Source organism: Cucumis melo, chromosome 10 (genome assembly GCF_025177605.1).
Source record: "Cucumis melo cultivar AY chromosome 10, USDA_Cmelo_AY_1.0, whole genome shotgun sequence".
In the NCBI taxonomy this organism is placed as follows: Eukaryota; Viridiplantae; Streptophyta; class Magnoliopsida; order Cucurbitales; family Cucurbitaceae; genus Cucumis; species Cucumis melo.
This window is the reverse complement of record NC_066866.1, coordinates 2,898,589-2,919,584: the sequence shown is the minus strand read 5'-3', so window position 1 is coordinate 2,919,584 and position 20,996 is coordinate 2,898,589. Positions and strand designations below refer to the sequence as shown.

Genomic DNA, 20,996 nt, shown 5'->3' with positions numbered 1-20,996 from the left:
ATATGTATATATAATAATTATAAGAATAGTTTGTAAGTCAGTTTGGGATGATTTTCTATCTTAACGTCCTTTTTAATTATAGCCTCGTTTGGTAATCATTTTACGTTTAAAAATTAAGTTTATAAACATTACTTTTAATTTAAACGTTATTCGCTTGTTGTTTATGTTCTACTGATTAATAGTTTAAACAATGTGGCCAAAATTTTGAAAATTAAGAAGAAGACATTTTTCTAATTTTTAGATTAAAAAGTACTAAAATGACAAAGTTAAATGAAATTAAAATGGATGGTTCTACATGTTTATCATGTTTGAATTGTATTAAGACAATCCAAACATAGTAATTTAATTGATAAATTATGACTAGTAAAATGACATGAGGGTTTGAATCTCACACTATTAAATTTATAAAAAAGAAAAAATCTTTTCCACCCTTTATAAAGTAATATTATAGTATTATGAAATGGAGAACATATTATTATTTTATTTTATTTTTATAAAAGAAAAACATGTTTAGGTAAGAGTTTTTATTTTTAAGATAATGTATTCTTTAAAAACAATGTCAAAAATAGGGTAGAAGGCAAACTATTAATAAAAGTATGATAATTTGGACGAAGTCATGTACTCGGTGTTTAATAAGGAAATATATTTAATCAGAAAAGATATTTTTGAAAATTGGAATTTAGAGATTTTAATATTTAATAACATATTTTGCTAATATATATACATATATATTTAAAAAAATTGGAGATTGGAATTTGAAATTTGAAAATATATTTAATAAGCAATCCTATTTGGAAACTGAAATTTGGAAAAATATTAATAAATAAAAATATTTTTTAAAATTGGAATTTGAAAATTTAATATCTTGAAAAATAGTGTGGGGTCCACGTATTGAAGTCCAATACCTTCTCTCAAATTATTTATTTTTGTCGATGGTTTACCTTTTACCCTATTTTTAACATTACTTCTAAAAAACATGTTATTTTTAAAAAAATTCCTTAAGTAATTAAATAATCTAGCAGGGTGTAACCTCCCTTTAATCTTACAAACATTTCACTATTAAGACTAAGAAATATTAAACTACAAGTTTAAATATATTTCAAGAGCTTTAAATGACTAAACAAATGATATGTTTGTTAGAAATAAGTTTAGCTTCTTTTTACAACAAATGGTTTATCCCTCGTCGTTACGATTATTATACTAAAAATATACCAACAAATTAAACTACAATAATTTCTTTTAACGGTAAAATTTGAATACGTTGAGTTATGTTTAAATTAACGACTACATTCATGAGACAATCATTTTATCAACTAAAATATCTTTATGTAAATATTAATAAAATGTGAATGAAAATATTTTAAAAAATTACAAAAATAAAAAAATACATTTAAATTAATAAATAAACTTTTATGATTTTTAAATAAATTAGTATATGAGTATATTTTACAAAATAAAAAGAATTACATAGAACTCTCAAAACTTACAAAATCAACAAACCATTTACACTTTATAGAAAAAAACTTATTAAATATTTTATGAATTTTTCTATTTTTAAAATTTCTTACCATTATCTATAAAAAATTATTCTATACGATAAAAATGTTAAAAATAGTTATAAAATAATAGAAAATTTTGGATTTTATTAATTAATCATAGATAATGATAAATGTATATTTATATATTATTTTTATGTCATAATTTTTTTTTTCCATATAAGGAAGAATATCAATTAAAATATTGACGGAAATTATTGTTTGAAAAATGCATGTTTTTGTGAAAAAGGAAAAAACATTGGTCGGTGGGCACAATTTTGACTTCCTCGCTCGCTGCCAATAACACAAAGCACTTCTCCGCCAAATTACTTCTTTCGGTTTTGTTCTTCCTCTCATCCACACATTCTAAAAAGCTTATATGATCAAATGGTTCTGATTTTGCACTTACAATTCTTTTACTACTTTGATTAGTACCTAATTGATGAGCATTTTAAGAAATATCTCAAAGCACCCAACAATTGCTTTGATCAATGCATGCCTTCATCTTGCTCAAAGAGCTCAAACAAATCCACACCCAATTTGCTCAATAATTGCCTTTTTAATGATCGGCAACTTTTAGGCCAATTTGTTGCATCCATTTCCATTAAAAACAAAACCCCACCGATCTACCCTATTCAAATCAAAATTTGGACCAATGTGCTTTTAAACTCCATGATCAGAGACTACTCCACAAGCTTAACTCCACACAAAAAGCTTCCAATTATTTTACAACAAAATTCTCCAATTCAATCTTGTTCGAACTTGCGCATAATTTTCTGCTTGTGAAGCAAAGTTTAACGTACTGTTCATTGTGCACTTATCAAACATGGTCTTGAATTTGACCCACATGTTGAAAGTGGGTTATTTTTATGTATGCTGAAGTGGGTTGTTTGAGTTCATGTTATCGTATGTTTGAATCAGTTTAGGAGCTAGATATAGTATGCCAGATGGCCATGGTGAGTGCTTGTGTCAAATGTGGCGATACTGACTTTGCATGCGCGACCTGCTCGATCACGTAATGCCCCATAGGGATTTTGTGTCCATGGAATGCTATGATTGTTGATATGCACAGGGAAGCTTTAAATCTGTTTAATTTTATAAGCAGTATACGTGTGTTAAGTTGGGCCTAAACAAAAGGTTGAACTAGTTTGGGCTGAGCTCAAACTTACACACAAAACCAATCAAAATGTTCTCATGTGTTCATATTTCAACAATGAAAAACAATTTAATATGCATCTTTTTCCAATTCCCATGTGTTCATATTTCTTTACAAATTTGCAAAATGCTAATTTCTTCTTCGTTCTATTGAACTTATCTTCTAAAGTCGAACATTTAATTGTCAAGAATATAAAAGTTTATTAGTGAAATTTTTCTTTTTAATTTGGGGAGTAAAAAGGAAACTTCTCCAAACTAATAAACTCTTTATTTCCATTCCCGGTTGGTATTTGATTTTTTTTAAAATATAAAATCTACAAAAACATTGATCTTAATATATATATATATAAATTTAGGGCATATTATCTTATCTTACCGTAGATTTGTAATACACCCACCGAATTATTTAAATAAATAATCTTTTGGTAAACCTATGATGTATTCTGATATTTAACTAAAAAACAAAAAGAAAAAAAATCATTTCTATCTTTGTATTAAAAATAAATCGTTCTTTTTCAAGCATTAAAACATAATGAACGATTAGAGAACCACAAAATTTAATGATCTCATATAATATCATTTTATGAACTCTTAAATCGTACTTAATTAGGTTTTTTATGAACTTTTAAATTATATTTCATTACTAATTAGAAAAATATTTATGTTGAAGTTAGAGGATTAATTAATCATTCTCTATTCTTAGACATAAAAGTCAATGAAAATGTATAAAAATCTTTACTACGCTAACTTATATGTATAATCAACTTTGCACGTTTCCCCAATCACCCTTTTCTCAACAAAAACACTAATTCAAATTATTCAATTGGCCAACTTTCATATCAATAAGATATTTTGGAATCGAAAAGTCTAACAAAGGCATTCTTTTTTCAAATGAGCAGAGATTTTATTATTATTATTATTATTATTATTATTATTTTATTAAAACTAAAATTTACTTTTTTAAAAATATAATGTTTCTAAAACTTTTAATAAAAATAATATAGCTTTCAAAATGTGTCACACCTTAGTACATGTCAATCATTCATCTATTTGAAAGGCAACATCTACGAATATGAAGTAATCGTCTCCTTATCCATGTACATGCGTTCAATTTTTATTGGTTTAGTTCTTATTAGTTCAATTTTTGTTATTTTTTCCTCTTTTTTTTCTTTTTAACAAATAGAGTATTAGATTGGATTCTTTTCAAAAATATAAACAAAATATTTACATTGTACGAGACAATTTCAAAAACGAAAAAAAAGCTCACAGGCTCACCATAAAAAATACAAAAAAAGAAGTCATGTCAACCACACCATCAACAACACCCGTAATATATTTGGTATATGTTTAGATTTTGTTATTGTTTGTTACTTGTTTAGATTTGGATAAACAATTTATTTTTTCAATTCTATCTTTTAAATTCGTTACATGATCGTTTAGATAAATAATTTTTTTTCAAAATTTGGTACACAATCGTTTTTTTTTTTCAAGATTTGGCTAAATGATTTTTTTTTAAATTCTTTTGATACAGATTTATTTTTTTACACAATTGTTTAGATTTATAGTTACTCAAATCTAAAAGATTTTTTTCAAGATTCTTTATACAATCTTTAGATTTAGCTATTTTTATTCAAATCTAGGTGACATAAAAAAAGAAGAGAAACATAAGAAAAACGATAGAAAGAAATAACAGTAAAAAGAAAAAAGAAGAAAAACAAGAAAAGAATAAAGACCATAGAAAGAAATCGCACATAAAGACAAACATGCTTTACAAGTATCAATTTTTCTCATGGACGAAAATTTAAAATACACACATATATGTATGAGTATTGTTCGATTTGACAACGTAACTATTTATAATATATTATGTACTTCAATACAAAATCAAAAATTTTTATTCTACATTTTTCTTTGAAAAGAAAATTTCAACTTCTTTGGGATTAATTTTTATTTTTAAAGACTGTTTTTTTTTCAATTGAAATTGAACATGTTTGAATGAGAGCTTGCCCATGAAAAGTTGCTTTCATAAAAGTAAAGAAGAAATGGAAAAAAAAAAGGGATGTTATTAACTTATCGTTGTGGATAAGAAGGAAACAAAATTCATCCATTAAATTTTGTTTTTGAAATTTCTAAATGTGACGAAGTTATAGACATTATTATTATGATGTATTTCCCCCCAGAGACAAAAACTAAAATGGATAATTGATACCGATAAATAACCCTATCTTTCAAGTCAATTGAAAGTCAATTTAGGACAATAATTCAAATTTAGTTCCTAAATTTTAGTAAGTAAACAGTAATGATCTAATTTTTCTTGTAAAAAATGCTATAAGAAATTGTCGATTTTTATTTTGTTATAATTTTTAATATAATTTCTTTTTTTGTTTTAAATTTTATAGAAATTTGCATGTTCAAGAACTAAATTGTTACGTATTAAAATTTAGTGACTAAATTGTTAAAAATTTAAGAGTATAAAAACTAAAAGATTTTTTTAACCAAAAATTTATTTTACTTGAAATGAAAATAATAATGTTTTTATTCTCCTAAAACGTAGCTTCTAAATGTCACCAAAGTCGATGACTAATAATATTGGAGATTTAAAATGTATACTTCTACTTCGCGTAATAATTTTTCATGATCAAACTCAAACTTATCAAAATATTTTATTTGATATTTAAGAAATAGATTTAAATAATTTAATAGATGTTTTAAAAAATAGAAAAATTATAAATTTTTACCTATCAAGTAAAAGAAGCATAATATATTCTTTAATAGACACGTGGATTGAATCACATGCACATTACCTTATAAGCATGACAACTAAAATTGGACTTTTCGCTTTGAATGTTTTCTTTCATTAATGATTTTATAGAGTATGGTTTTTCTAAAAGAAAAAAATGAAAAAAAAAAAAAACCTCTTCTACAAGAAAAATGATAAAAAGAAAAACGTTTTCAATTTTCCCAAATAGTGATATGTCATACGAATAAACTAAAAATTTTTAAATGAGTATATTTCGTTCGTGTTTCATGTTTTAAATTTAACAATAATTATAGTTATAGAGGATCCAATTTTTAACTTTCAAAAGAAAATTTTATGTCAACTAATAAAGTTCGTTTAGTGGTTAACTAATTATTTGAAAGAAAATAAAGTACCTAGCTACATTATAAAAACTTGTACTCGAAGAACTTAATAAGTTGTTATATATATTTACGACTTTGAGGAAAAGTATTTTAAAACTATTTATGAAAATAAATCGAACGAAAATAATATCTTTTTAAATAATTGTTCTTTTTTTTTTTAATGATTTAAACATGTTTTGTTTTTCTACCAACAATATATGAACGATATCAATGACTGATTTTTTTTTTTTTGAGTATTTTATTTGGTCCACATACCTTATATCTTTTCTTTTTTCATTGATATTTTGGTCTAACATAATGAGGTCGAAAGTTAAGATAACATAAGAGAAAATAAGTTCTTATCCGATTTGGATAAGAGAATTTTCTTATTGGATTTCAAAAATAAAATTGTAGGTCTAATATCTATTCATACACCATACATTATTCTATATGAGAGGAAACCTTCTAACTTTTTTCTTTTTGTTCATATCACTAACAAGTAAAAGTTAGAATGCCAAGTCTACTCTTCATGTCGATGATCGAACTAATGGACATACAAAAATATCAGGAAAAAATCAGAACATAAAAAACCAAATAAAGAATAGAGAGAGAAAAAAAGGGAGAATTTTGGAGGTGTGAATGAAAGGAAAAGGATCCTTAGAAGAAGGGGAATAGTGAAAGGGAGAGATTGTGGGTTCAATATTGAATGTGAATTGTGAGGTTGTTTCCATGAGTTTCTTGAGGAAGATGAGGTGAAAGTGAAATCCCTTTAATTAATTACTCTTTATCATTCACATGCCCTTATAAGCTCTTCTACCTTAATTAAATTATAACCCCCATCAATTTTCAACTAATAATTAATTACACATCACATTAAAAACACTCTCTAATCTCTTTACTACTCTCATACCACCTTCTAATTTTCTTACATTTACCATATCCATTGCCTTTCACACCGGTAAATAAATAAATAGTTTATTTCAAATTATGATGAGACAGTATAGTTCGACTTCAAGCAATATCAAAATCTAGGTATTGGTATGTTTGTCACTAACACCTCTAATGATCAATATCATTAGCGTTTGAGAATTAATTTACTTTCTTTTGAAGTCATATTGATGTAGTTATAGAAAATTTTTATTTTAAGTTAATTATCGAACTAAATGATGCATGCCCTTTCATCAAATGGTACAGCTCAATTTCAATATCTTGGTCGAAGTCGAAGATCGAGGTTAGCTTAGACTTTTGATCCAAAATTTACTATCTTTTTTTTTTCTTTCTAAAACTCAAATGGATCAAAGAGCATGAATGTACCCATTTATCAAAATGGGGACAATCATACGTCCCAAGGGTTTTCTAAATTAGCTAAAACTTTCAATTTAGTAATAAATGGATAAATGGACAAAATTTAAGGGTTAAGGCCTTGAGAAAAATGGCTGAGGTGGAACAATATTGATCAGCATGCAATATATTTCACATAAAGAATATCATGATGGAGAACATTATATATACATTATATGTTCTATTCTTGAAGAATGTTGACATTGTGTGCTGCCAATATCATGGATGAAGTAAGAATTTAATTGGAATCAAACTTTGTTTAATTAAAAACAACTTTTCTTATGTAATTATGTCAACCAAGTTGTAGCAATAATTTTAATCTCTCTCGACACACACATATTATAGTACTTACCCCAGTAGTCCAAATTTCAAATAATGGTTTATATATAAAACTTATAAACCTAAAATTTAAAACCAACCCTATAATGGATAAATATTTTAATCTGAAAAATCCAGCTCCTTTTTTTCAAAGGTCAACGCGTATTAATAATCTATAAGTTCCAAATAATCGGGCAGATGTGGTACGTCCAAATAATCGGCACCTACCTAATTCTTTTGATTTTGAATAATAATAATAATAATAATAATAATAATAATAATAATATTTATTATTATTATTATTATTATTATTATTATTATTATTATTATAATTCAGAGATTGATTAATCAATTTCTTATTTTTTGTTAAGCCTTTTTAATGCTCACTTAAATTCCTTAAACGACACCGTTTTGCCCAAACGTTAGTATATTCGTTAAAACAGCGATTTTCAATCCAATTATTTTCTAAAAAATAAATAAACTTTCAATATTTTATAATTCTTTATTTTTTTTAGAAATAAAGAAAAATAGAAGTCTCTTTCCTTGGTTGTGACTCATTTTAATTTCTGTCGGTTTATTTGGTCAAAGAAAAAAAAAAGATTGGTCAACTCTAAGATAAAAAATGTGATCCATAGTGAGCTGTTTTTTTTTTTTTTTCTTTTGTGTGTGATTAATACATGAATACCTACCCTTAGTCTTTAACCTAAATATCATAACATATGTAATATATATGTATTTTTATATTATCTCTTTCCGAGTTTATATTATAATTGATTTAGAAAAGATAAAACGATGGGTTAACTCTACTAAAATCTTTAGTTAATTAAAAGATTGATTTATGAGGTAGCAATGCTTTTTAATTGCCACATTTGATGTTGAGGACATGTGGTAGTAGCTAGATGGGTTGCATTGATCGATGGACAAATGAATATTAGTTTTATTATTACGAGAGATGAACAAAATTGTTATTATATATAGGATTGACTATAATGTTTATTGAGATGAATAAATAATCTATTGCATTAAGAAACAAGTAAAGAGATGCAAGTCGAATATAAAAAGAAGCTAAGTAAAGATGTGGTTAAACTTTTAAAAAAGGATTAAGGTAATATTAATTGAGAAAATTAAATAATTAATATGGGAAACTTAATGCTAATTTTAATGCAAAGTATTTAATAATAGTTATGATTAAGTTGAAAAAGTGGGAAAACTGATAATACAGCTTTGACATTTCAATTTCTTTATACTTTTCTTTTTCAGAAAAATACTCCATACAGAAATAAAAGAAAGTTTCTTTAATAATACCAATGGGACTCTTTTGAATTACATTAATTAGTGACTTTTTTCTTTGTTATTGTTATTATTATTTGGGTTTACTTTGCTTTAGATAAAAATAAGATATGATATACAAATACATTAATCATTTTTTTATTAACATATGAAAAGGTTTTTCTTTATAGCATTCCTTCTAATTACTTTCACATAAATAGAAATTAGATCTTCTTAATTTTACTTTTTAGAAACAAATCCAAATTCTCATTTTTTTTAAAAAAAAATATTAACGAGGTGATGTTTAAATTTACAAAAACAAGATTTCAAATATATATAACAAAATGAACCAAAGTATTTATAAAATATAATAAAAGTTTAGATTCTATGAGTGATATTGATTGTCTATCATCGATAGAATTTGAAATTTTGTTATACTTGGTAAATATTTTCTACGATTTAATTTGTCATTTACGATAATTTTCTTAAAAGAAAATATCAATACATGACTTTGAAAATAAAATTCTCCAAAAATTTAAATTTAAAATAAATGTTGGCGTTGTGTTGTTCATGATTTTATAATTTGAACTTTTCAATGTAGATTGATTTTTTTATATATTATCATTAATATTGAGAATCCCATTTTGAGAAAATGAAAGGACGACCTCAAAATATATTTTAAGATTATTTTCTTATTCTTCATTCATTACGTTTTTTAGTTAGATGCGTGGCAGTAAACTCGACATCATCTTGAAAGCGACATGTTAAAAAATTGGATAAATCAAACTTATAATAGTTATAAATATCGAATCTCCAAATGATAAAAAACAAACCATCAAACTTAAACAACGGTACAGTTTATATGGTTACGTAAGTTTCAATACCAAGTTGACAACCGATGATTGCAACCCATCTACCTTCTTTAATTGATAATTATTTTAAAAGAAAATTTATTTTCCATGTTCTTAGACTAATAGATTCACTTTGATCATTGGTGCATTTTTAATTAAAAAAATGACATTTATTTACATAGATAATTCACTTTCTAATCCCTCAATCAAATTAATTTATTTAGAGACATTGTTCCCAAAATTTGAACTTAAATTCATTAACTTTTCTTCACTCTCTAAAATATTATTAATCAATTTTTAAAGATATTGGGTGATATATAGAGATTTGAAGGATTGAATTCTTTTCTTAAAAAAATGTCAATTTAATGTGATGTATATAAGAATTTAATAAGCATCAAATGTGAAATGAGCAAATAAAAAACAATTTTTTTTAGAGAATATCACTTTAGATAAATTTGAAAAAGTTTCTTTTATATATATATATATAATTAAATATCCAGAAATAAAAAAAATTACAAAGTATAGCAAAAAAAAATTATTTAACTATAGAGAATTTGATAGATATATTTTGCTATATATTTTTTTAAAATAATTTCATTTTTTTGATATATTTGAAAATATTTCATTTAATATCATTTCAAATATATGATTACTAATTAATAAACAATACATTAGTAGGATAGAATGTGAAAGTGTGTGGGATTCAATTTTGACAATTATGATGTTTTCTTATAATAAATTTGTGATCAATACAATGACACACAATACAAACAATATCATATGTGACCAAATCTCAATTTCATTAATACTTGCTTTTGGCTTTTTTACTTGAGACAAAATTAAAATATTACGTCTGTACAAATGCATGAATCTTTATTTATTTATTTTTACAAACTTTATACACAACTTCTTTGGTTACTATCTGCCATTATGTCTAGTCATTATAAGCTTCACATTAATGATAAGAGAGATCTTCTTAATGACCAAACTTCGACGTAAAATATCCTGTCTTAACTTCAATAATATATCTCTGTCTCAATCCAAGTTTTGTATCAAACTAATTCGATAAATTTCTCAATTAAATTGATCTTCATTTCTTCATAATCTATGATCAAATCTCTTGATCTTAATTAATCTCTTATTTCATATGATTAAAGTTCCTTTCTACCATTTTCAATAATAAGGAATGTCGTAAACTAAGAATGGTAGTTAAATAATAGATCAATATATGTTCAAAGTAAACTTAGCTCATTGATAATTAGTATCGACTTTCTTTCGTAGTTGTTGCACAATATAGATGATTTCTTAAAGGTCGGAAGTTTGGTCTTCATTTTCGTGATTATTGTACTAGAAAAAAGAGATGGGTATAATTACATATACTCTATCAAATAAGACTTAATTAACTTTTTTAATACGAGTATAGAGATTTGAGGGTGAAATTTTGATATATTGTATAGTTAGGGTTAAAAAAAAGTTGTGGCATAGATTTGTTCATATTTATTGATTTTCACCTAGACCTAGCTCTCTCCCATGATCATCTCCATTATTTGTTTCTTTGTCAAATCAAAAGAAAAAAAAAAAAGGTAAATAAGAAATAATAATTGTATGGTGGTATGAGATATTTAGTATTGGTTAGATTTCCTTTTGAATCAAATCAAACATATTATAGACCAAATTCTTTGAATAATCTGCCTTTTCTTTCCTCTTTTTAATATATGATTGTACACCCCATATATCATAGTCATGACATATACAGAAATGACTTTCTTTTATTGTCAAATAGGTTTCACTTTTATAGGCAGCTCCAACATTTTTTTCATCCAAAAATGACATTACATTATTGGCTAGGGCTACTAGGGTTAGGATCATGCACCCTCAACTTTCTTCTAATTACAAAGCTTAAACTTTAATAAAAACTTTATATACAAATTTAAAATGTTACCAAAAATAAATTTTTCTTTTGTTAGAATTTCAAATATAGCTTATATTAGTAAACAAAAAAAAAAAAAAAAGTATAATATTAGCAAAACGTATTGTGTTAAACAATTAGCTTTAATTTGATATTACTCCATTTCGAGAAAATAATCCATCTACCCCTTCCTCTAATTTAAAACAACTTTGGAAATTTCATCTACCCTTCATTCCCTTTATTTTTAAACAACTTTTCAAATTGATGTGTGATAAAAAAGAAAAAATCTTAGAAATATTAGCTTTGATAATTTTGTTTAAATAGGGTTTTTTTTTTCAGACATACAAATACATAAGTCATCTGTTAGTTAGTTATCGATACTATATTTTTTTTATCACTAGGCTAATTCACCATGGTTTTTATATTTTTAGGGGTTAAAAAATGCAATTTGAAGAAAAAAAAACGATCTTTTTAGTCCTCTATTTATTAACATTTAAAGTGCTTTTGAGTCTAAGATTTTATATAATGTATTTCTTTTTATTTTTCGAATTTCTAAAAGTAGGTTACGAACGATTCACGACTAATTTGCTATTTATTTTAGATAATAACACATGACATTTTAAATTTAAATAATAATTACATAAAAAATGAAAAGCGAAGAATTAGAATTATCGTAAATTGCAAAATAGTTAAAAATATTTTTAAAATATAGCAAAATTTCAAATTTTAATAAACATCGATATCTATCACTGCATTGATAGAATTCTATTGGTATCGGTAATCATGTATCTAATACTAAAAAAAACCCTAAACTTGAAAAACCAAATATAAGAAAGTAGGTATTTAGTTAAGTTTAGGGTTTGGTAAAAAAAGAAAAAAAGTATATTGGGAAGGACGGTGTGGTGGGTCAATAAAAGAGAATTTGACTTTGCTTTTACACCTCTATTTATTGACTTGACTTGCATAAAAATTATTATTAAAAAAAAAAAGAATTATATTGGAGTTTTATTTTAATTTAATTTATTTTGTTTTGTTTTTAATAAAGAAAAAAAAAAGGAAAAGAAAAAAGGAATGGAGTTTTTCCAAACCAAATCCCCCAATTTTTTAAATTATATTCTTTGAGGTTCTCTTGACTCCTAAATTGGATTCCAACTTATGATCCTTCAAGTGGTGCAAATTTTATACTAATAGAACTTTCCACACACACACACACACACACACACACACATACATACATATATATATATATATATATATCTTTTTCTTGCAATAATAATTGATATGTTTCTTTTTAATCTATTCAACTCATTAGGGCTTTCAAATTCTTCCATCTCTTTCACATCCTATCTATCAATTTTTCACAACAAAATTTAGTCCCATATGGGTTTGTGTAAAAAGAATAATTTATTGAAAGAATAAATTCCTTTGTCAAACTGCTTCTATGTTCTCTATCTAAAGTGTGTCTTTCTTTTTTTTTTTTTTTTTTCTTGTTTGCAAGGGGACGAATTTGAATAAGAATCTTCAAAATTATATCACATAAAATTCAATCAAACATTTTATTCGTTTTTTAGTTAAAAGTATTTGGAATACACAAAATTCCAAACTCTTTACTGATTCTTTGTACCAACTAGACTATATATTTAGGTCCTTCAACACAATCAATACCAACTAGATTATATAATTAATTCTTTACCCTCTAAAAAGTCATTTTGATTCAAAGGGATCAATCATTTGATAAGTATTATTGTTATTGCACACAAAATTTGACAAAAAAAAAAATTGATATATGCTTCAAACCGTATATTAATTATTTATTGAATTGTACGCATATATGTATAAAGAAAAGAACTAATGCTCAAAAGATTATACGAAAGAAAATACATCAATATATTGATGTTTGTCAACATATGTTTTGTGTCAAGTCGTTAGAGATTGGAGAATAATCGAATTCTTATCAAGAGGTCAAAATAATTATATTTTTACAACGCTTTCCGATTTGTCTTAGATACATGCTACTTTATTGTTGTTTTTAGTCTCTCTTTTTCGGATGGTTCATTTTGGCCTACGTTACAATTTCCAATAACAAATATTACCAAGTTGATTACTTATCCCAATAAGTAATTATATTAATTAAACTTGTCTTTACATTATTACTAATTTAGCCATTAATACACTAGACTAGACATTGCATCATATATGATATATAGTCATCCACAAGGGATTATATCAAATAAATTCAACTATACAACTAACAAACATGTGTGGTAAAAATAGTTGACAACACTCGTACATTAGAGAGAGTCTAATAAACCTCAACTCAAAATAGGCAACTACTATATATACCAAAATATATGAAAACCATTCATCCTTAAAGGATTGGTTTTTGAAAAAATATATTAAAAAAGTTGAAGTTTTCTATGTACAAAATGATTACATAATTAAAAATAGAGATGAGATATGTGTAAATATTAATTTAATAATTAGTGTGCAATGAAAACCAATAGAGTGTTACCATAAATTGTGGCACAGAAGGTATTGAGAGAAAGGTGCATAACTTTTGGAAAAATGCCTAAAATAATAATGTAATGAAGCATAAACCCACAAGATGGGGTGTGAGTGGGCATAATTATAAACTAACTTTAGATTTAAAACTATAAATGAGGATGGTTTTGAGTGATAGTTAAGATCTAGTTGGATTATATACCTTATCTCGATGTATCTTTCGTTTTAAGATCAGTGGAAATGAATATTAATTAATTAAAAAGAAAAATAATATCGAAGAAACCCTATTCATATATCATCTTAGATATCATTGATTGACCTAAAGAACTTACGCTATGAATGAACGGAAATTTAATTATATAAATTTAAAAAAAAATAAAAGAGAGAAGAAAAAAATAGTAGGTATAGCCTTTGGAATGCATCCATATTTTTCTCCCGTGACAACTTGTAATTAGACAATTGGTTGGACGGTAGGTAGATATATGCTACTCGAAATGCATTTATCTCTGTGCAAATATTGTTCGGAATACACCCAAATATTTTTATGGATTTTTTGGGTGTAACCTTTTGGGATGCATTTCCATTGATTACAATGAAAGAAAAATTAAGAAAGAATTTATTACGTACATGACAACTTGTAATTAGACAATTGGTTAGACAGAAGGTAGATATGTGCTACTCTTGAAATAAAATCCAAAAGTTTTTAGTGATTTTTGTTGGTGTAGGTGATGTGGGTCAAACAAAGAAAAGGGTACCCAAAATTTTGTTTTTGTTTTTCTTAGTGGAGGGATTTGATGCTTCTATATCTACCTGTTTCTTTCTTCCTTCCTTTCTCACTTTCTTTTCTTTCTTCTCTTCTTTTATGCCAAACCCAAAGTTAACCCTTTTTTTAACACACAACACAAAAGAATCCCAACTTAAGTTTCTACCCTCCTCCTCCCTAACCCCATGTGCATCTCTCTCTATCTATCTCTCTCTCTCTCTATAAGAGTGCCTAATAGGGAATTTTATTAAAAAAAAAAAACATATATATTATTCTTTGTGGCAAAATGAAGTGGTGTAGTTAATTAATTTGTGAAGAAATGGAAGTCATTTTCTCTACACATTTCTCTTCTCTCTGATCTCTCTTTCTTACCATTTTTTTTTCTTTTGTGTCATCCTTCCCTCCCTATAAACTCTTGAAATCTCCCACTCCACTTTTCCCCTCTCACTTCTCTTTACAAAAACCAAAACCCATCATCACAAAAGCGCTTCTAAGCCAATAACAATATGGTACTCTCTCCCTCTCTCTCTCTGTTTCTCTCTCTCTCTCTCTCTCTCTCTCTCTCTCTCTCTCATCTTCTATTTCTGTTCAAAATTTCATTCATCATTTATTCTAAATGGGTTTTTTTTTTTTTGTTAGGAAATTGGTGATGATCATGATCAAATTAATAGATGGGAAGGATATGTAGATTGGAGAAAGAAACCAGCTTTGAGAGGTCGCCATGGAGGAATCATTGCAGCATCTTTTGATTTGGGTATGATTAATGTTATTATGAAGTAACATAAATTGAAACCTGTTGGTTAGAGGGTTTGATTATTAATTGATTATTGATTATATGTATATGTCTGTATGTATGTATATGTATGTATGTAGTTGTGGAAATATTGGAGAATTTGGCGTTTTTAGCAAATGCAAGCAACTTGGTGATGTACTTATCCCATTACATGCACTTTTCACCATCAAAATCAGCAAACAATGTCACAGATTTCATGGGAACAGCCTTCCTTCTTGCCCTTCTTGGTGGTTTCCTTTCTGATGCCTTTTTCACTTCTTATCATATCTACCTCATTAGTGCTGCCATTCAATTACTTGTAAGTTTTCTTTCTTTTCTTGTTTTTTCTTTAATATTATTTAATTAAGAATGAAGATATTTTAATTTAATATATATGAATATATATATATATATATATCTGTTTAATTAATTAAAATAAAAGGGGAGAGTTGAATATTGGAGAGGAGGTGGGATGATCACGAGCTAACTGTTGAATACCCCCCCCTGGTTGTAAAGACAAAAGAAAGGAAAACCTCCCGGATTTTAAACTGCTTTTTAATTTCGTCGGTCCTCCTTCCCTCTACATTTTTTCTTTTTTTTTTGGTTTCTGCATTTAACATTTAATCTTTGGAACTTTCAAATTTGTTTTCGTTTTTTATCTCTGTGTTTTAAGATTTTTAATACTCCTTTTAGTTATTTCACATCATTGTCTGTTAGTATTATCTTCAAATTTCATTTTAACATTCCTAGAAAGGAAAACTGCCGTTACTAAATTTGTAATAACCATCTAACTTATTTTAAATTAATTAATAGAAACTATATTCAAAATTTAATAACAAAAAACACATTTTTCATCCAAAACGAACCTAACTTATGTTATTACGAAAAATACGTCGATATGATTTGAATCTTTCTACTTGAAATAAAAAGAAAGGTTTTTTTTTTTTCTTTCCGAAACCTTTTATTTCTCCCAAAATAAAATAAAATATTATATTAGCATGCAAAAGGCAAAAATGAAAAACAAAAAATCTTGTTTTTTATTTTTTTACCTTGTAATTGTGTTTACTAAAGTATTGTCCCTATCCGTACGCTATTGGTCCTTAACCCGAAGGGGTTGTGTCGAATGAGAGAGTGCCACGAGGATGAGACTTCTGTTTTTCTATTAGGACACGTGTCGTTAAGTGTCGTCCACATCAGTCAGAAATTTATTAACACACAATTTTCTTTTTCTGTACAGTTGTCCATTTATGGTGTTTGTCTAAGATTTGTTGCCCACTTCCAATCTCAAATGTCCTCTATTCATCTCTTGTGGCCCTTCCATATTTCCCTAGTTGGTATACCTTTGATTCTTCATTAATGCCCATTCCCAACTATCTTTCCTTCATTCTTCCCCCGTTACCTCTCCGATCTGTCTGATATATATCTCTTTCAAAGTTTAGCGTGTACATCATCGAGATATACATTCGTTCATCGCGTGCTCGAATGAAATAGAAATATATACTCTTCATTTCTTGGTTTCCTTTTTTTTTATTATTTTTAGTTTCATTATAATAGTGAAAAGTTATTTATTATGATTGTGTAGATGTACTTGAAGCTTTCATTTTTTGTTTATGAATAACTAGAGATTATAATTATGTGACGTGTAGGGTATGATTATTTTTAATATTTTTTTTCTTTAGGAAAATAAGGATACGTTGAAAACTTGATTATTTAAAAGATAGAGCATGACGATGTGGATTAATTTATCATTATGGAAATAATGATTAAATAATTTAGGTGAATTGACTCAACCATAGTTTATGATAAGGAATCCTTTGAAGACTTTTTAAATATGTAGGAATATTTTAAACTAAGTGCTTATCTCAATTGCATTAGGATACAAATTCAAAATTGAATTAAAAAACAACATTGGACTTATGGATGAACATCATGATGATTTTTTGTGATCATATAAAGTTCACTAACTTTCAAATGATTTTTTTTTTTTTTTTTTGTGGTTAATTTTAAATACACGTTCACTAAATTAATTAATATTCCAGAAAAATGGTAAAAGTTAACCTTAAAATATCATGGTATACCTTCAAAATTTTACTTGTAAAATTAAAAATTAAACATCAAACATTAAGACATACCTAATTGATATTAAATTTTAGAGAAAAAAAAATTATCCAAAATATAATTCCTGATTTTTATAATTTTCTATGGTATTATGATTTTTAAATTTAAAGTAGTCCTTATCAATTGATATGAGACTTATGGGTAAGGGATTGGGGGTATGAAAAAGAAATATGATAAACATAAGAGAATGGAGATTTGAATAGAGGGATTTCAAGGGACTAAAGTTATAACTAAATTAATTTAGTTATTATATTATATTATATGGTATAGGAATGAAGAGAGAAAAGGAAGCATCTTTATAAAACGCGACATTACATGGTCAAAACGACATAAAAATTAAAAAAAAGAAAAAAAGAAAAAAGATGTCCGTATAAACAGGTAAGCGGCAACCAATAAGGTGAGAGGAAAATGTAACACGTGGCAACAAGAGTGTACACGTAAGTGTGAGTACATCACATATATTGTGAAGAGAGAATATGATTGTTTAGTACTGACACCTGGCATATTGCATTAACTACTTACTACTTACTACTCACACTAACTCACACTACTCACTATCCCATCATTTCAATTTATTTATTCTCATATTCGGTTACCCCCTTTTATTGGGTCGGGTAGGGTTTCTTCTTATTATAACGGCCCTACTCAATCATCCACAAACTTACCTTGTCGACTTACTTTATTCTAATTTTGCTGCCTAGCTTTTACCAGGGCTTTTCCAGTAATGATGCTCCATTTTGTTTGTCCTTTTCTTTCTGAAATTTTGAATATTTATTATGGTTGAGGTTCTCGATTGACATCTTTGACTAGAGGGTATTTAGTATGAGAAGTTGGATTTGTAAGCCTTGTTTGGTTTAAAGAGTCTGTGTAACTCTATAACTAAAAGACATCAACTTCATGTTTTATTAACTCCTTCTACTGACAACCACACGACAACCTTTGGCACTTCGACGAGTTTGATAACATTATCAAAGTTAAATTTATCAAACCATTATCCTTTTATAAAATATGTATTACAATTGATCGAGGAGATGATAATAGTAATAAAGCTATAACTGTGTCATACAACTCTACTTTTCTTATCCTCGGGGCTCAGTCAACTTCTTTGCTTCTTCTTTTTTCATAGTTTCTTGTACAATATGCAAAATCTAAAGCCAAGCATTTGAGCAGGGGTTGGCAATATTGTTGATACAAGCTAAGATGCCATCACTGATGCCTCCTCCATGTGATCGCCAAGCAAATCATTACGCCGTGTGTGAAGAAGCGAGCGGTGGCAAAGCAGCAATGCTGTTCGCGGGACTATATCTGGTGGCATTAGGGGTCGGTGGCATAAAGGGGTCGCTGCCATCACATGGGGCTGAGCAGTTTGATGACAGTACCCCACAGGGCAGGAAAAGAAGATCCACATTCTTCAACTACTTCGTCTTTTGCCTCTCATGTGGTGGCCTAATTGCAGTGACATTGGTGGTGTGGGTTGAAGACAACAAAGGGTGGGAGTGGGGCTTTGGAATTGCAATGCTCAGCCTATTTTTGTCTATCATTGTCTTCTTTGCAGGCTCCCCTCTATACCGTAATAAAATACCTGATGGAAGTCCATTCACAACAATTAGCAAGGTATATAGAAGTATAATTGAACATAGAAATGAAGTTAAACATATTGAGAGTGGGGAAAAGTTAATTGAGAGTGGGGAAAAGTTAACTGAAACAACCTTTTTGGTTTTTAACTGAGCAGGTTTTAGTTGCCGCAACGTTTGGTTGCTGCATCAGCACGAACTCACGAAACTCAATAGCGAGTATGGCAATGAGCCCGGCTCTTGATGACAAGGAAGCTAAACAGAATGCAAAAGAAAGAGATGCAACTGATCAGATGATGGACGAACCGTCACAGAGTCTAAAGTTTCTAAATAATGCAGTTCTGAACAAGCCATTCCATTCAGCATTAGAATGTACAGTTAAAGAAGTTGAAGAGGTCAAGATTGTTCTGAGAATTCTACCAATATTTGCTTGTACCATCATCCTCAACTGTTGTGTAGCCCAGCTCTCCACATTTTCGGTTGAACAAGCATCAACAATGGACACCAAAATAGGTTCCTTTAAAGTTCCACCTGCATCTCTCCCCATCTTCCCTATACTCTTCATCATGTTCCTCGCCCCGATATACGATCACTTAATCATCCCATTTTCTCGAAGAATAACTAAAACCGAAACAGGAATCACTCATCTTCAGAGGATAGGAGTTGGGTTACTTTTCTCTATTGGAGCCATGGCAGTTGCAGCAGCTGTGGAGACTAAGCGTAAGAGAGTAGCCACTGAAAACGGTCTACTCGACTCCGCTCAACCGTTGCCCATCACATTCCTTTGGATTGCCATCCAGTACTTGTTTCTCGGATCAGCAGATCTTTTCTCCTTGGCTGGATCATTAGAATTTTTCTTCACAGAAGCACCTGCAAGCATGAGATCCTTGGCTACATCTCTCTCCTGGGCTTCTCTGGCTATGGGTTACTACCTCAGTTCAGTTATCGTATCAATAGTCAACAATGTCACAGATAACTCTGACCACCAACCATGGCTATCCGGAAGAAACATAAACCATTATCACCTTGAGAGATTCTACTGGTTGATGTGTGTGCTCAGTGGATTAAACTTTGTGCACTACCTATTTTGGGCCATGCAGTACAAGTACAGACCAAAATCACAACAATAGATGAAACAACCACAGAGACACAAATATATATATGATGCAATAATACTTACACGGTTCCACAAATTTATTCAAACAAATTGAAATTCTCACCCCCATCCCGAGGAGATCAGGAGCTTGACAAGCACTGCAAATGCTCTCATCATCTTTCAGCTGGCATGGGATTAAATGGGAGGTTAAATTCTTCCTCGTGGCAGAGCAGGTAGATGTGGTAACTTGCATGTGAAATGTCTCATATCGGTGAATTTCTGTGATGCAAAGCATCTTTTTATCAATCTCTTGTGTTTGGTTTCAAGTAATTCAATCTTCAGGTAAATTCAATCTTCTTATTGCCATGTCATTTACATATCAGAATTGATGTCTACTAAATAGCAAGGGATGAGTGGATACAGCATAACACACTTGAGGGGCTCATTATGTAACTATTCTATGTATGAAGTCAGATGAACAACAATAACAAAATGGTAATTTTAATCATAACCCATGAATCTGCATTAATCTTAAGCAAGAAAATGTGCAACCGAGGGAGGGGAAGAGAGGGATCAACAAATTATTGAAAAGTGACCTTTCATGCCATGTCGTATTATCCAATGATTCAATACATGGATTTGTCTGAAAGCTCACAGTCACAGTCTATACCTT

General features: G+C 28.0%; 1 protein-coding gene and 1 long non-coding RNA gene across 2 annotated transcripts; one reads left to right on the top strand and one right to left on the bottom strand.

The window, feature by feature from the left end:
* Positions 1–14,849: 14,849 nt before the first annotated feature.
* Positions 14,850–20,675, top strand: LOC103489084 (protein NRT1/ PTR FAMILY 4.6). Its single transcript, XM_051091162.1, has 5 exons — positions 14,850–15,272; positions 15,403–15,517; positions 15,637–15,854; positions 18,824–19,267; positions 19,386–20,675. Exons 1-5 carry the CDS (start codon positions 15,270–15,272, stop codon positions 20,355–20,357), a joined length of 1,752 nt encoding a protein of 583 aa, XP_050947119.1. The 5' UTR covers positions 14,850–15,269; the 3' UTR covers positions 20,358–20,675.
* LOC127151450 (uncharacterized) lies at positions 18,530–19,504 on the bottom strand. The gene is made up of 2 exons (XR_007824404.1): positions 19,363–19,504; positions 18,530–19,235 (listed from the first exon to the last, which is right to left on the bottom strand). It is a non-coding gene; the product is annotated as an uncharacterized LOC127151450 (long non-coding RNA).
* Positions 20,676–20,996: the final 321 nt, after the last annotated feature.